Below are 18,126 nucleotides of genomic sequence, written 5' to 3'. Positions count from 1 at the left end.
GCAAACACTTATTCTGGAAGTTTTCAAAATGTTTCTTGAGTACTTTTGGAAAAAAAAGGTTTAAATCGAACGGTGTACCACCTAAACCAGGAGTCCCCAAACTTTTTCCTGTGAGGGCCACATAACTTTTCCCTTCTCTGATGAGGGGCCGGGGTCAGTTTGTAATAGAAAAAGTGTGACGATTGCAGGAGTGCCTAAATGTAAAAATGTATTGTTTTTCAGAAAGCCACAATCAAATAACCCATTCTGGATTCTTCACGGAACAAAAGTAAATAAAATTATAATATAATATAATATGATATAGCACTATTAATTAAATAGATAATAACCAAATAACCCTCTCTGGGTTCTTCACCGAAAAAAGCCAGGAAATAAATAACACTATTGATAAAAAAAAAAAGAAAGAAAAAATGCTCACTGGTATCGTTCAGGGGGCCGGACGAAATGTGGAGGCAGCCCATAGTTTGGGGACCCGTGACATAAACCAATACGTAGGCACTGCAAAAAGTCCGCGCCCCCCCCAAAAAACTTCCCTTGTTCCAGTGTAAATCTACTAGAAATAAGTGAAATTATCTGCCAGTGCTTCAAGAAATTTTACTAAGATTTGTTGAAATATAATAGCCAACTGAAAATAAGCTTAACAGACTTATTTTAAGCAAAAAGTTTGTATATTTATTGTTAAAAAGTTGTTTGGCAGAAATGTTCTTAATTCAACAATAGATATTGTTGAAAACATTATTTGAAAGCATTTTGTCCTTGATTTTGGTGAAAAATGACCAACTTTTAGATGTAAGGGCTTCATAAAACCAAATACTGTTGTAATATTTACTTAAAGTAAGTGGAAGAATGTTGTGTTAACTAGCCTTTAACACTCAAAACAAGATGGAGAAAATTATTCGACTAGATTTAAGAAAAATAATCAGATTAAAACATTATGCTTTAAATTTACATAACCTGCATGTACACTTTTTGCTGGGGACAGGACATTAATAAAATCAAACAGATTGGGTGAACAGGGGTCAGGGCTATATTGCTCACCAATATGAACCTGATTAATTGATGGGCTAAATGATTAATTGCATTACCGGGACATTAATAAAATCAAACAGATTTTGATTACAGGTAACATTAATTACCGGGACATTAATAAAATCAAACAGATTTTGATTACCGGTAATGCAATTAATCATTTAGCCCATCAATTAATCAGGTTCATATTGGTGAGCAATATAGCCCTGACCCCCTGTTCACCCAATCTGTTTGATTTTATTAATGTCCTGTCCCCAGCAAAAAGTCTACGTGCAGGTTATACTGTTATATTTATTGTCCCTACCAATATTGAGACCAAACTTACGCCCTTGATTTTACCTAATATTGAGCCATTATGTTTTCCTTCATTTTCAACCATGTGCTTTCAATAATGCTTTCAAATATGCCCATATTTAGAGGTACTGCTTTATTTACAGACAGAAGAAACAAAGTATTGTACATGAACGATATATATTTTTTTTAATCAAATAATTTAACAATGAATAAATATTAAAATAAAAACTTGGCTAGATTTCAAAATTATTTTTAATTGAATCACAACAATAGAAAACTTCATTAACTCTCAGTAAAGTTATTTCAAACTTAAGCCTCATCAGTCTGACAAGCTTTACTGCGAACTTTGCTACCAACCCGATCTGGGACATGTACACAATATTTCCATTTATTCATATAACCATATATCTAGTGTACACATATATTTCCACGTATTCACGTAACCATATATTTAGCCAGCCACATAAACCTTGTCACATTGTTCACATACACAGTGATTATTTGTTCAGGGTGATTTATCTATTTGGAGGATATTTCTGCACATCACTCCTTTGTTCTGCTCAAGAGCGTACAGGGAGGGAGTTAAGCCTGTCCACTGTCTTATCTAGGAGACTGCATTGGACTACGGTTTGTCACTGTTTATTACGCAAATATAAGTGGTATGATCTCAAAGGTCGGGAGACTAAAGTCGTGGTGGGATTTACAGGGAAACGCTGTCAATAGAGGCTCAAAACCGGTACTTTTCAAAAATTACTTTAATCAACGACGTCGACTGGCATGGAGCAACAATTTGGACGATCTGCACTCGTTGACTATGTATGTAAATGTAAAGATTTTAGTCACTTCAAATATTGTATTGGTGAAGTTGCAATACTTAAAATGAAAATGCAAGAACTTTAATGTACATATTTATTCTGCCCAGCTACTTACCTAAGGCCATGAATTGCGTGTGTGGTTTTTTTACACCGCTTTGAAAATAACATGTTTTATTGTAATCTTGTATTTATATAGTATATTACTTTTTTATAATTTATAATAATATTATAATCATTAGTGCTGTCAAATTTATCGCGTTAAGGAGCGGTAATTAATTTTTTAAAATTAGTCACGTTAAAATATTTGACGCATTTAACGCATGTGCGGAATGACCCTCTCATGCATTGCCTTAAACATATTACAATGAAGCCGTTTTTTGCATAATGAGAGCTAGGAGGCAGAGAAAGGTGTCTTGTTTTGTGATTTTTTTTAACAAAGGAATACCACACGCGACGTGCTGGCACTTTGTTTCTTTATGAGCACATTCAGCTTCAACATTAACACAGCTTATGGCTCTCGGCAGGCCGTAACTCACTCCTGCATCATGTGAGTAAACAACATTGGCGCCGCGTGCGCTTCAGGGTGCCTCGAATAATTCTATATCAGAATATTACAAAAGGCGAGTGGACACTGGCGTTCATTGGACCGCGCCGCTTATTGGCATAAGCTTCGGCAACTCCTTCACAACAAACATAAGTATCACTTAGTGAAAGCACAACAAAAATCATATCTCTCAAAAAAAAAAAGTAAAAAATTCACAAAAAGAAAAGTGCTTCAATGTGTATTAATGAGGCCCTATTCTCATACAGTTAAACAACAGTGCAAAGAGAACTGGCATTCCCAATCAAAATAGCTATGCAAAATACACATAAAACTTACTCTGGTCAAACTTGGTTCAAACATTTCGTTTAGCTCAACAAATACACTGGATGGTAATATTTCGTCACAATATACAAACTATCAGAGGTCTCGTACGTTGTGAAGCCAACACTCAAATAAACGTAAGGCACAATGAACCCGGAAACTACGACGTCAGTCGAGGGGCGAAACGCACTCGTTGACTAGATCTCTAATTAATTTAAAACTCGCCATTGACACCTTGTGGTGTATTTCAATCACTACCTTACGTAGTTAAAGACACTGTGGAAGAACGGCAGGGAGCCCATGTGCCAATGGCGAGCTACTAGTTTATTTTTTGATTGAAAATTTTACAAATTTTATTAAAACGAAAACATTAAGATGGGTTTTAATATAAAATTAGTATAACTTGTACTAACATTTATCTTTTAAGAACTACAAGTCTTTTTATAAAAGGATCCCTTTTCCAGAAAGAATGTTAATAATGTTAATGCCATCTTGTGTATTTATATTTATAATAAACCAATACAGAATACTACAGAGTACTAATACATTTCATCAGGCAATGGCATTTGGCAAGTAATAAAATGTAGCAAGATTATTTCTTAAATGTACCCAACAGTTCAGTTTCTTAATGTCTGTGGCTTGTCTCCAATGTTGACCTGTGGAACCTAAGCCAGTTTGAACTGGTCAGAATGACAAGGCAGTTTATCTCAAGAGCAAAAGTAATCAAACACAAGATATCTCTTTAAGGCAGTAAATCATTGTTGAATCTATTATAGCAATCAATTTTCCACACATAAACTTTATTGTTAGCATTCATTTGTTATTGTGAGTGTAAAGAAAACATTTAATAACCCTTTAAATGATTATCTTAACACTACTCCCCCGTCAGAGTGTGGGCCTTTTTTGCACTAATGTACGGATTTTAAACTGTGAGTTCAAATATTGTATTGGAGAAGTTGCAACAATTAAAATGTAATTAAAGAACTTTGATGTACATATTTATTCTGCCTGGCTATTTATCTAAGGCCAGTGAATTTATTTATTTATTTTTTTTAAACTGGTTTGACAAAGTCACATTTTAGAGTAATCTTGGATTTATATTATATAGTAAATTTTATAATTTATTATAATTATGTTTGCCGCCCCCGTCAGAGTGTGGGCCTTGTTAGCACTAATGTAAAGATTTTTAACGATCATTTTAAATATTATATTGGAAAAGTTGCATTTTCTTGAAATAAACCAAATTAGGGCTACATATGGGAACGGAGCCAGCTAGTTAGCTAGCTACGATGGGAAAATGACCACACTGTCTTTGTGTTCAATAAATTAATTTAGAAAAGGCTCGATTGTGTCATATCTCCTGATTTCAGCACATTAATTGGAAAAAGAATTACTGGCTAATATCCAGGCTAAGTAGGTTTTCTCTAGTATGCCAGTCAAAGCAAATGCGCCGTTTCTTACAATTTTGGTGACTGTCACGTTTTGTCAGGCAAACCGTTTTATGTACAACTTTGATGACAAACGCAGTTCATTCTACCGCAAGACATCATTGCTGATAAGGCTCTAAAGAAAAGCAACAGGCTTACCTTTAAATATGGTTATCCTTGAATGAGGCGTTTTCATTGCAGTTCCTTTGAGGTGATACACTGTCTTGCCACTCAACCACGAACACAACTGTTTTTTGACGATAACTCACGCTGATCCATAATTTGATCACTTTTCAATTATATTTCCTGATCAATCAAAAATCTTTATGACGACAGTATTTCATCGACTCTAAAACAATGTTATCCCAACCATGGCCTGACACACCATAGAACAATGTCAATTCAACGTCACTATCAGGTGTCATCAGTATTTGCAATATTGATTTAATATTGTTTATTGTCGAAAATTTCAATGTCAACCATACTGATGATTTTAATATACATCTTTTTATTTGAGCTTTTTAATATAAGTTCCTCAATCAATACATCTCAGCCAAACCAAAAGTAACAATTCGATTAATCTTATTCATGGTCCATTTGGTATAAGAACAAAAAAAGGTAAATGCTTAGTCTATTGCCATAATTCCAAAGTTGTGATTGGCTGTATCGTCCTCGATCGATTTTGCATAGACCACGCATACATAACTAACGAAGGAAAACACAACAAGATACACACAAAATAAATAAATAAAATAAAAGAGATAAATAAAAGAATAATAAAGTTTAACAAAAAAATAATTAAAAGAGAAACCACCAAGAAACACAAATTATTATAATTAGGGCTGTCAAACGATTAAAATTTTTAATCGAGTTAATCACAGCTTAAAAATTAATTCATCGTAATTAATCGCAATTCAAACCAGCTCTAAAATATGCCATATTTTTCTTTAAAGTATTGTTGGAATGGAAAGATAAGACAAGACGGATGTATACATTCAACATACTGTACATAAGTACTGTATAAGTTTATTATAAGAATAAATCCACAAGATGGCATTAACATTATAAACATTCTTTCTGTGAAAGGGATCCACAGATAGAAACACTTGTAGTTCTTAAAAGATAAATGTGAGTGTAAGTTATAGTAATTTTGATAGTTTGTATATTGTGACTAAATATTGCCATCTAGTGTATTTGTTGAGCTAAACAAAATGTTTGAATAGAGTTTGACCAACGTCTGAGTATTATTTTGCATAATTATTTTGATTGGAATGCCATTTCTCTTTGCATTGAGCGCTTTTCTTTTTGTGAACATTTTTTTTGAGAGATAGGAATATTATTTTTGTTGTGATATCACTAAATGATACTGTAGCGACTAAACTGTTGTCAACTGCCCAAATGCATGATGGGAAGTTGGGCAACCATGACAGTGGTGGCTGCAAATAGTATATCTTCTCTGCGTTGTGTTCAATATAGGGTGTTAAGAAAAACATCATCTCCTGTCATTCTTCCCCACATCGCTCGCGACAATAGTTATAATTGTTGTGGAACAGATGTCAAAGCTTATACTAATAAATAGCGCGGCTCCAATGAATGCCTCTATACGATCCACTCGCTTGTCTCTGCCTCTTGGCTCTCAATATACATAAAACGGCGCCATTGTCTGTTCGCAGCAATGCGTGAGTGGGTGGTTCCATGCATACATTATATGCGTTAAATATTTTAACATGATTAATTGAAGTTTATTTTAGTTAACGTGGTAACTTTGACAGCCCTAATTACAATATTACAATATTAATACAAAGTATTAACTAAACTAACTAAATTTATCGAATAAAAGGGAAGAGCAGGGCTTCTAGTCTCTTTCTTGGGAGATTGTGAGTCCATCCAAGTAGTCTTTACAGGGCTGCCAGGTTTTGTGGAAAGAACTTCCCCTACCAGAAAGTGAGAATCTCATCTTCTTTGGCTTAAAATGAGTCTCTCTCTTTGAACCAACTATTATATGATGCAGACCCGGCTGCAAAAAGAAATTACAGGGGGGGCATTACATTTTTTTGGGGGGGGGCACACTTCTTCAATGTAAATTTAGCTGAAACAGTAGCGTTTTTACCCGTTATATTTTCTGATGATAGTGTCAGTGAGTGAAACTGCAGGAGGTGGCAGCGCTATCCCTTCATGTTGACTTTCGGCCGCGTCTTTGTCATGGCTTGAGTTCGTCTTTAGTTTCATTCCAATTTGAATTAGCAACGGAGGAGCCGCTCAATCGCCATTTCTGTAACCGGAGCTATCCCTATCCAATCGCAGTACACAATGGCAGGTGTTGTGCCGAAAAATAGCCGCCCCGCGTGAAATGTCCCCTTTGACGGGAACGCTTATTTATAACGCTTTATTGAGGTGAAAACATCAAATGTTTTCATGGACTCGTTACAGTAATGGATTTACGACTGTAAAATCACTTTTAAATAAATAAATTAGACAAAATACTCGTACTTTATTTTACTAACAAATCGTGGACTGGGCCAAATAACCATCTTTGAACAGAAATGTATTAGTCTACAGGTTTTCACGACCATATCTCAATGACAATCACACAGTTACGACATTTAGTTCAAGCAGAGTAAAATAATACATATATTCACGGTATAAGAAAGTCGTTTCCATGTCCATCGATTGGTAAGAAAAAGCTGTACGAGTGACGTGTGGGCGCTCAACAATAAAATAAACAAATAAATCAAATAAACGCTCAATAAAGCGTTATAAATAAGCGTTCCCGTCGGGGGGGCTATTTTTCGTCACAACACCGCTACTCAGCCCGCCCCCCTTATCTGTGATTGGCTAGAAATTGCCTACATTCGCTGCTCTGATTGTGACGAGAGATCAAGATAGGATGACTAGAGCAGTGTTTTTCAACCTTTTCTGAGTCACGGGACGTTTTTACGTTGGAAAAAATCTCGCGGCACACCACACCATAATTACTTTCTGTATAGTATATTTAATTATAAAATAATTTCTCAGTATTTATACTTACTCAGTGTGAAACGTTTAGCAATTAGGCTTGAAAAACTATCAGACAGAGGACTTGAGCAATGCATTTAAGCACATCAGGGCTGGTCGTCTCGCTGACAATGGCTTTGCAGACAGGTAGTATTAACGTCTCTGTCACAGTTTGGGACTTTTGGGATTTAGCAACAAAGTAACTGGCTTTCAGGGCGTTCTTATTTACCTTTGTAGTTTTCCTCAAAAAAGTTGCCCATTTCTCTGTGTTTTCACGAAGGCGTACAAAATAATCCATCGGCTTGTTCTGAAGCGACGGGGGTTCATTTGGAGATGAGTTTAAGCTTGTATGGCGCCATGGCGCTAGATAGCCGCTCGTGTCGCGTTCAATAACTGCTCGGATTTCTAGGTATCTCCCTCCTAGCTGTCCTCGATAATGTGTTGGAATAAAACAAAGAGGGAGGATTAATGGTCGTCACATATGGATAAAATGGAAACGACACTTTTGTATATATCGACACTTGACGAGTCAAATAATGAACAGTAGAAGTGCTGGGGTCCACATTGTTACGGAGAGAAAGGTGGCTGACGGCTAGAAATCCGAGCAGTTCTTGAACGCAACACGACTCATCTGCACACAACCGAGAACTTTTTCCACATTCCTTCCTTCCTACTGCAACTTTGCCCGACGATGTTAAAAAAAAAGCGACATTGGATAATTTCTCGCGGCGGCGGCACAATCGATTGAAAACACTGGAATATAGGGTTCACTCTCCCCGTGTGTGTGTTTTTTTGTGGAAGATTTTAAAAAACCATAAAAAAAATTACACAGTACAGTTTAATCGAGCTAGGGCGGGCACAGCCGTCCCTCAGGGCGGGCACGGCCCCCTAATGCCCGCCCATGCCGCCGGGTCTGATATGATGGTGGATGTACAGTGGGGAGAACAAGTATTTGATACGCTGTATCAAATATTTGTTCTCCCCACTGTATATGTTTCCACTTGAATAAAATAAGCCATCTCGCTCGTAAGGTCTGGAAACTGTGTGTGGCACAAACTTGGGGAATGACCCATGCGTAGCACTTTTTGGTTGCCCTCCTCTATCACCTGTATTATCTGCAACAATACGCCATACTACTGATTCTGATTGAAAAAGAATGTTTATTCAACGTCTCTCTGATATCTGGCTAGCTAATACATGTTAAAGCATTCCGATTGCTTTGGCTTAACGCCACTTCCAATTTGCAAACTTCGTTCTCAGTAAAAGTAGATCTGGTAACATGAGAGTGATTACATTTAATTGTATAAGATCTTTCTGGACTTGTCTTTAAGATGCAACAAATTACTACCAAGTGAACGCCAACGCAATCCCAAACATCCCAAGACAATGATAAGAGGCAATTCAGGTCACGACGAACAACTGCAAAAGAAAATGAGGGTAAGATTATCACATTCGTTGTTGTATTTTTCATGCAATATCAGACTTGCTTTGATGTGATCAGTGAATATGACTGCAGGCCAACAAGCCGATATCTGACTTGCGATACAAGGCTCACGGTAACAATGAAGTCATGGTATAGTGATAACACAATTAATCATACTCAAACCAATTGAACTCAATTCAACTATTACTTTGATAGCTCTTTACAAAAACTCGAAAGGTCCACAAAGTGCTTTACAACAACAATATAGTTCATAATAAATAAAAGGCAGGAAATTATTACACAATGACATTGAGACGAAAAAAAAAAAAAAAAAAAAAAATTGTGCTGTCAAGTTTATCGCGTTAATGAGCAGTAATTAAATTTTTAAATTAATCACGTTACAATATTTGACGCATTTAACGCATGCGGGGAATGACTCGCTCATGCATTGCCACAAACAGATTACAATGACGCCGTTTTTTTGCACATTGAGAGCTGAGAGGCAGAGAAGGGTGAGTGGAAACAGGCGTTCATTTGACCGCACCCTTTATTGGCATAAGCTTCAGCAAGTCCTCCACAACAAACATAAGTATCATTTAGTGAAAGCAAAGCAAAAACAATATTCCTATCTCTCAAAAAAATCATGTTCACGAAAAGTAAAGTGCTTCCATCTGTTTTAATGAGGCTCTATTATCACACAGTTAAACAACAATGCAAAGAGAACTGGCATTCCCAATCAACACAGCTATGCAAAATACACATAAAACTTACTCAGAATTTGGTCAAACTCTATTCAAACATTTCGTTTAGCTCATCAAATACACCGGATGTCAATATTTAGTCACAATATGCAAACTATCAGATCTCGTACGTTGTGAAGCCAGCACTCAAATGACCGTGAAGTACAATTGATGGACCGGTAAACGGGGAACTACGGCGTCAATCAAGGGACAAAACACACTCATTGGCTTGATTTTTAAGAAAACTCACCATTGACACCTTGTGGTGTATTTCAATCACTGCCTTACGTAGTTAAAGACGCTGTGGAAGAACGGCAGGGAGCTCATGTGACGTCACCGCTCGGCAGCGTCAACAATGGCGAGTTACTAGTTTATTTTTTGATTGAAAATTTAACACATTTTATTAAAACAAAAACATTAAGAGGGTTTTAATATAAAGTTACTATAACTGTACTAACATTTATCTTTTAAGAACTACAAGTCTTTCTATCTGTGGATCCCATTAATAGAAAGAATTTTAACTCATTCACTCCCAGCCATTTTCACCGGAGCAAGGCCCTTCGCTCCCGGCAGTGTTAGTGGATTTTGACTGATTTTGCAAGGCCCACAGAAAATTCTGTTCTATTGTTATATAAACATGGAACCCACCAAAAGAAAGATTAGACTCTCTTCTTTCAGCAGAAAAAAGTAAGTTCATATCTTTTTCCATTCTTTAGAAATCAGCATCAGAAAATAACTTAGTTTGAGCAATTTTCCAATTTCTGATGAAAAAAACGGAGAAATTGAGCTTTTTGTGAAAGCATACATTTCAAACATAACTTTGACTTTAAGACAGCTATTTTTTGCTTTAGTTAAATCCCAAACATCTGAATAATGTTTTCCTTTTACAAAATAACAGAAACAACAAGATAAATGGAGCTTTTAATAGCAAAGTAACTATTTATTTACACATAACTAACTGAAAGATGACGCTGTTGTGGCCGCGACAAAAAGTTTTCCGTCATCGTTGCCTGTCTCAAAAAGATGAATTTTTTTTAGTCTCTCTGGGCTCTGCTCGCGAGCAGCATGGACTTGACGGCATGTAGTGGTCCCGGTCGTTCTGCTCGGTCGTCCAGCGCCTGGCATCCCGGGCGTCCTACCGGTTGTTCTGCTTGGTTGTCCGGCGCCTGGCATCCATGCGGTCGACTTCCGCCGGCGCTCCAGCTTTGCGGCTTGGCCGTTTGTTGCCGTTGAATAGGGTTGCGGGTCTTACCAAATGTGCTACTGCTCTCCAGTGGCCAGTGTTATTGATTTTCAGCTTTGTGCTTTGGAGCTTAATTGAATCACAGCTCAGAGATGTCTCTTTTGAAAAAAAAAAAACGTAAAAGACATATAAATACGTCTTTGGGACACTGAAACAATTTAAAATTGAACATATTTTTACATTTTTGGGAGCAAATGAGTTAATAATGTTAATGCCATCTTGTGGATTTATTGTTATGATAAACAAATACAGTACTTCTGTACAGTATGTTGAATGTATATATCTGTTTTGTGTCTTATCTTTCCATTCCAACAATAATTTACAGAAAAATATGGCATATTTTTGATATGGTTTGAATTGCAAATAATTCCGATTAATAAATTTTTAAGCTGTGATTAACTCGATTAAAAAATTTTAATCGTTTGACAGCCCTAAAAACAATGCATCGTGTTGTAAGTCAAAACAGCAAATGAAACAATAAAACAAATCAAATCCAAAAATCAAAACCCTTTAGAAATAAAACCAGGTGACCCCAGTCTAAATAAATGGCGAATGTAAAAAAAGTGGGTCCTAAGCCATGATTTAAAAAGGACTAGATTCTTAATGGTGCGGATTTCAGAGGGCAGGCTGTTCCACAATCTGGGGGCATCAATTGCAAAAGATCGAGATCCCTGTCTTGTATTGTGCTTTTTCTTAGCAAAGATATACCACACAGGACGTGCTGGCACTTTGTTTCTTTAATAGCACATTGAGCTTCAACATTAACACAAACGTACGGCTCTCGGCAGGCCGTGTCTCTAACTCACTCCCGCATCATGTGAGCAAAACAATATTGGCGCCGTGTGCACTTTAGGGTGCCTCGGATAATTCTGTATCAGAATATTACATCCCCCACTGTTTAAGTCTCGACCCAGGAAGCTGGCCGGTATAAAGAAGAGCCATGTCAGAATTTCGGAGGGTTATTAAATTCACCTATGTACCAGTCCTTCTCATAAACGGCTTTAGGACAGTTGTTTGTAATTAATCTAAAATATATGAAAATTTAATTTTTCTCATTACATTGTGAAAAAAATAATGACTTTTATCGTGATTTTTTTTTTGAATGACCTGTATATTTCTCCCCATATTATAAAAAAAAAAAAAATGCAACCTGAATATCATGGCAAAAGCTCGACTTTAGCAAATCACTTGATTATTTCTTTTCACCCAGTGTCCCGCAGATGTCACTGTAGAAGGTCTTCACCATGAGAAGCACGATCCCCTCCACGTCAAAAAGGAAGAGGAGTCCGAGATGCCTTACATCAAACAGGAGGCAGAGCCAGAGACCCCCGACATGAAAGAAGAAGACCAGGAAGTTGAAATCCCCATGTTTCCAATGGGTGTCAGTGGGAAAAGCGAAGAAAACGAAGGTCCGAGCGGAGCAGCGAACCCTTCGAGCGACAGCTCATTTCAGCACGTGACAACAAAAGAAGAGGGACGATCGCAACCGGATGGCCTTTTAGCTCAGCTGTTGGACAGCGATGACATAATGTCACATTCTTCTGACTTTAATAATAATGATGAGGAGGAGGATGACTTTGTCCAAAATGCTTCAAAATCTTTAAACAAGTCGTCATTGAAAGGAAACGCAAAGGAATGCGCGGATGTGAAACATTTTCCCTGCTCAATCTGTGATAAAACATTTTCTTGGAAATGTGATTTAAAAGTACACATGCGTACACACACCGGGGAGAAGCCTTTCGCCTGCACATCTTGTGGTAAACGATTCTCCCTTAAGGGAAATTTATCCAAACACACACGCAGACACACTGGCGAGAAGCCTTTCCCCTGCACACTCTGTGATAAAAGATTTACTCGGAAGACTACTTTAGAAATACATAAGCGTACACACACTGGAGAAAAGCCTTTTGCATGCACACTTTGTGGTAAAAGATACGCTCAGAAAGGAAATTTAGTAACGCACATAAGCAGACACACTGGAGAGAGGCCTTTTGCCTGCACGCTTTGTGGTAAAAGATTCATCATGAAGGAAAGTTTAAACAAACACACAAGAATCCACTCTGGAGAGAAGCCTTTCCCCTGCACATTTTGCGATAAAAGATTTTCTCAGAAGACTAGTTTAGAAAGACATAAGCGCACACACACTGAAGAAAAGACTTTTGCCTGCTCACGTTGTGGTAAAAGATTCGCTCAGAAGACTGATTTAGAAAGACATAAGCGGACACACACTGGAGAAAAGCCTTTTTCCTGCACACTTTGTGGTAAAAGATTTTATCAGAAGACCGATTTAGAAAGGCATAAGCCCATACACACTGCAGAGAAACCTTTCGCCTGCACACTTTGTGGTAAAAGATTCATTAAGAAGGAAAGTTTAAACAAACACACAAGAAACCACACTGGAGAGAAGCCTTTTGCCTGCATAATTTGTGGTGAAAGATTTGCTCAGAAAGGAACGTTAGTAACGCACACAAGCAGACACACTGGAGAGAAGCCTTTCGCCTGCACACTTTGCGATAAAAGATTTTCTCAGAAGTCTAATTTAGAAAGACATAAGCGTACACACACTGGAGAAAAGCCTTTTGCCTGCTCACATTGCGGTAAAAGATTCGCTCAGAAGACTGATTTAGAGAGACATAAGCGCACACACACTGGAGAAAAGCCTTTTGCATGCTCACTTTGTGGTAAAAGATTCGCTCTGAAACGATTTTTAGTAACGCACGTAAGCACACACACTGGAGAGAAGCCTTTGAATATCGTCGTGTGACAAAATGTTCTGATTCCTGTATTTACAGTGGAAAAAGCATTCCAATTTCCTTATTCAGTTTCCCTTGAGCCTCTTTTGAAAAAGTTGTTGAATGACATTGACTCATTTATCCGTTCAATTGGCTGACATACTGATATCTGATCAGCAGAGATAGTTAGCTCTGATTGGTTCAAATGTGCATGTTTTCTGGAACAGCCCCCCAAAAAAATGGTTGAATTGATGCGGAAAAAAAGGGCAATGCAACATAAAATGGATCAAATATTCAAGAGCAACGAAAGAGTTGAGGAGGCTTATTTATCATATTTAGTATTATTTGCTCCGATGGGGAGGTTTCGAACATCTTCGCTGTCAATGTGCACTTTGGACTTGTATTTGTTCATTTATGTTAGGCTACTTATTCATTTCCTTATGATTTAAAAAAGTCAATGTTTGCATGATCTTCAAAATATATTCCATTTCCCCCTGCATAATATGTCATTTGTACTTATTTTTCTGAATGTATGTTACTTATATCTTTATTATTAAAAACATAAGTAAATGTTTACATTGAATTTAATTCTAATATACATTCTATGTTCTTAAGTAGTTAAAATTGATATTTGGCATTTAATATGTGAAGAAATGAGGGGAAAATAAAAATTAGGAGATGGAGGTTGGGGTTATTGCTTTTTTTGCTAACTTATTTTGCAAATCATTGAAAAAATACAAATTTGAATGAAAATCAGTTTTTGTATGCGTTATAGAAATAACTGTCCTAAAACAATATCTTTGCATTTCAGTAGTTTAAGAGGTTAGACCCCCCCCCCCCAAAAAAAAAGAATAAATAAAATTTCTGGCTCCTTGCCGACTTTCACGTCGGGGAGTTCCGGCAAGAAATTCTAGCCACTTTCACCCCTGGTCACAACCCACAGCTCGTGACCATAGGTGAGGGTAGGAACGTAGATCAACCGGTAAATCGAGAGTTTCGCCTTTTGGCCCAGCTCCCGCTTCACCACAACGGACCGGTGCAGAGTTCGCATCACCGCTGCACCGATCTGCCTGTCAATCTCTCGCTCCCTCCTACCCTCACTTGTGAACAAGACCCCGAGATACTGTACTTAAGACTCCTCCACTTGGGGCAGGATCTCCTCCCCGACCCGGAGAGGGCATGCCACCCTTTTCTGGTTGAGGACCATGGCCTCGGATTTGGAGGTGCTGATCTTCATCCCAACCGCTTCACACTCGGCTGCGAACCGCCCCAGTGAGAGTTGGAGGTCACGGCTTGATGAAGCCAACAGCACCACATCATCTGCAAAACGCAGAGATGCAATGCTGAGGCCACCGAACTGGACACCCTCAATGCTTCGGCTGCGCCTAGAAATTCTGTCCATAAAAATTATGAACAGAACCGGTGACAAAGGGCAGTCTTGGCGGAGTTCAATCCTCACTGGGAACGAATTCGACTTACTGCTGGCAATGCGGACCAGACTCTGACACCGGTCGTACAGGGACCGAACAGCCCTTACCAAGGGGCTCGGTACCCCGTACTCCCGGAACACCCTCCACAGGACTCCCCTAGGCACACGGTCGAACGCCTTCTCCAAATCCACAAAACACATGTAGACTGGTTGTGCGAACGCCCATGCACCCTCGAGGACCCTGCCAAGGGTATAGAGCTGGTCCAATGTTCCACGGCGGGAACACAGACAGAACACCACTCGGGTTCTAATCGGCGGGCCGTTCCTCCCAATCACGCCCCTCCAGGTCCAACTGTCATTGCCCACGTGAGCGTTGAAGTCCCCCAGAAGAACGAGAGAGTCCCCAGAGGGGGCGCTCTCCAGCACACCCTCCAAGGACTTCGAAAAGGGTGGGTATTCTGAGCTGCTGTTCGGTGCATAAGCGCAAACAACAGTCAGAACCCGTCCCCCCACCCGAAGGCGGAGGGAGGCTACCCTCTCCTCTACCGGGTAAACCCCAACGTACAGGCGCCAAGCCAGGGGGCAATAAGTATGCCCACACCTCCTCTGCGCCTCTCACCGTGGGCAACTCCAGAGTGGAAGAGAGTCCAACCCCTCTCGAGAGGATTGATACCAGAACCCAAGCTGTGTGTGGAGGAGAGTCCCGACTATATCTAGTCGGAACTCTCTGCTTCACACACCAGCTCGGGCTCCTTCCCTGCCAGAGAGGTGACATTCCATGTCCCAAGAGTTAGCTTCTGCAGCTGGGGGTCGGACCGCCAAGGCCCCCGCCTTTGGCTGCCGGCCAACTCCCTACGCACCGACCCCTTTGGCCCATCCCACAGGTGGTGAACCCGTGGGAAGGGGAACCCACGTTGCCTTTTCGGGTTGTGCCCAGCCGGGCCCCATGGGAACAGGCCCGGCCACAAGACGCTTGCCTTCGAGCCCCACTTCATGGCCTGGCTCCGGAGGGGGGCCCCGGTAACCCGCATCCAGGGAAGGGAAACTTGAGTTCATTTGTTTTACTCATCATAGGGGTCCTTTTGAGCCATGCTTTGTCTGGCCCCTCACCTAGGACCTGTTTGCTATGGGTGACCCTGCCAGGGGCTTAAAGCCCCAGACAACATAGCTCCGAGGATCATTGGGACACTCACGGAGGGGCTCATTGGTAAAAGCAAATATTCAATAACACTTAATAATTATCTTATCAATAGTCAATGTGTATTCCTGTTTGTATTTATTTTCGTGTATTTTATCAATTCATTTATAGCATGGAAAGAAATAAAAAAAATAAACATGAATAAAGATTTTAAAAACTATATGACCAATTATAATATTTTATTTGTCAAAGTCATGTGAAACCCCCTGCTTTGAGTCAAGGCATCTGCAAACAGTGACCTCTCCTGGCCGTTCCCTCTCTTCGCCTTGATATAGTTCTTCCTTGCACTCTTCTTCGTATTTTTGTTTTTAGGAATGGTTAGCTAGCGGAGAGAAAAAAAGCTAAATTAAATGAGCATGAGAAGCTTCAATGCTTAAAATGGAAAGATGGAAGAAGTGCAGCGCAAGTAAAACAGTGGTTGAATTTGGTTAACAGGTTAAAGTCATAGGCGGAGTTTGATTTTTGGGGCATGGGGGGGGGGCACAACATGTTGATGAAACGCAGTGTCGGCAATAATATTACTTTAAAGAATATTTATAATACTAAATTGAAAATGAGCGTTTTTTTGTTCCCCATCATTCTTGAGGAGGATTATAAATCAGGATGCTGGCAGGACAGCTATACTTTTCACAAAGATCATCATCCATTGAATATGGTAAGCCCACCGGTGTCGTGCCAATGTAGTTACCTCAGTCAAAAATTGTATCCCCAGGGCAGAGCCATGTGGAGGAAGATTTGTATCTTTCTAATTCGATCCAAAAAAAAAAAGTTACTTCAATCAAAATATATATTTTCAATTTAAAAAAAGTCACTTCAATCAAAAAAAACGTGTGGGAATGTAAAAATAAATTTGAAATAAAAAAATGCATTTAAAAGCTATTTTTATTTGAATTATTATTAATTTTTTTTTTTTTAAGTCAGTTTTTTTATTGAAGCAACTTTTTTGATTGAAGTAATGTTGTTTTATGTTTGGGCCATATTTTGTCATTATTAATCAATCAAAAAATAAGTTGCTTCATGCAAAAAAAAAAAATTCTAAAGAAAAATCACTCCAATCGAAAAAAGAACAATTTTAATCATTGAAAAAAAAGTTTTTGAATGCGAAAAAATATTTGGGACTCAAAATTTGCATTTGAACACAGAAAAAAAATGTTTTCTTTGATTTTAGCAATCCTTTTGGTGTTTGTGCCATATTATGAGTAGGGCATTTGTGTTTAAATTATTCTATCCCCCAAAAAGTTGCTTTAATCGTAAAAAAACATTTTCAATCAAAGAACACTTCAAGTTCAGAAAACTTTAATTTGCAAAAACGTTTCGGCCTCGAAGGCATGCAATCTGAGAGCATGCATCTACTTTCCTCATGGTTTTGATTAATGTCAATTGGTTTTGTCAATGTTAATGTCAATTTGTTTTGTAATGTCAATTAATGTCAATTGGTTTTGATTAATGTCAATGTAGCGCTGTCATTAATGAAGCCATATGTGACTTTGTAAGACTGTATTTGACCATATTGGTATAAAAAACTGTACACATTAATGGAATACAAAACTAAAATAAACAGTCATTACACATTACCATATTTATGCATCCTTTCTTTCTGTGCTCAATTTTAATTCAAACAGCATAGCATACATTTTGTGATAACATAGTTGTCACCACATCACTTTTCGACAAGGAGGACAATAATATGGAGGTTTGGGATTTCTCTTAATGTTTATGCACTTGAAATGCAGAAAACCATACTGACATTTCTCATTTGCACACCTCACTGTATCCTTAACAAATGTGTCTGACACTTGACCACAAACAGCTAAGTACATGGCATGCACTTCTGATACCTTTTGGAGTTTGGTTGTTTTTAAATGTTGATTTAAATATTTGTATATATATATATATATATATGCAGATGACAATTAATTTAGCTCATAGCACAATAT

The 18,126-nt window shown here is 38.3% G+C and overlaps 1 protein-coding gene across 2 annotated transcripts in view; it reads left to right on the top strand.

The window, feature by feature from the left end:
- Window positions 1-14,240, top strand: part of LOC130915719 (gastrula zinc finger protein XlCGF57.1-like) — a 30,771-nt gene extending 16,531 nt beyond the window's left edge. The window contains exons 1-3 of one of the 2 annotated variants that reach the window (XM_057835731.1): window positions 1,967-2,139; window positions 8,756-8,861; window positions 12,041-14,240. In XM_057835731.1, the coding sequence (XP_057691714.1) occupies window positions 1,985-2,139; window positions 8,756-8,861; window positions 12,041-13,594 (1,815 nt within the window). In that variant the 5' untranslated portion in view covers window positions 1,967-1,984 and the 3' untranslated portion in view covers window positions 13,595-14,240. Of the gene's footprint in view, window positions 1-1,966; window positions 2,140-8,755; window positions 8,862-12,040 lie in introns of those variants that run through there. The other variant, XM_057835738.1, reaches the window with a different exon arrangement.
- Window positions 14,241-18,126: the final 3,886 nt, after the last annotated feature.

The sequence above is a fragment of the Corythoichthys intestinalis genome, chromosome 1 (genome assembly GCF_030265065.1).
Source record: "Corythoichthys intestinalis isolate RoL2023-P3 chromosome 1, ASM3026506v1, whole genome shotgun sequence".
NCBI lineage: Eukaryota > Metazoa > Chordata > Actinopteri > Syngnathiformes > Syngnathidae > Corythoichthys > Corythoichthys intestinalis.
Note: the sequence above shows the minus strand (reverse complement) of the source record. Positions and strands in the feature narration are given on the sequence as shown.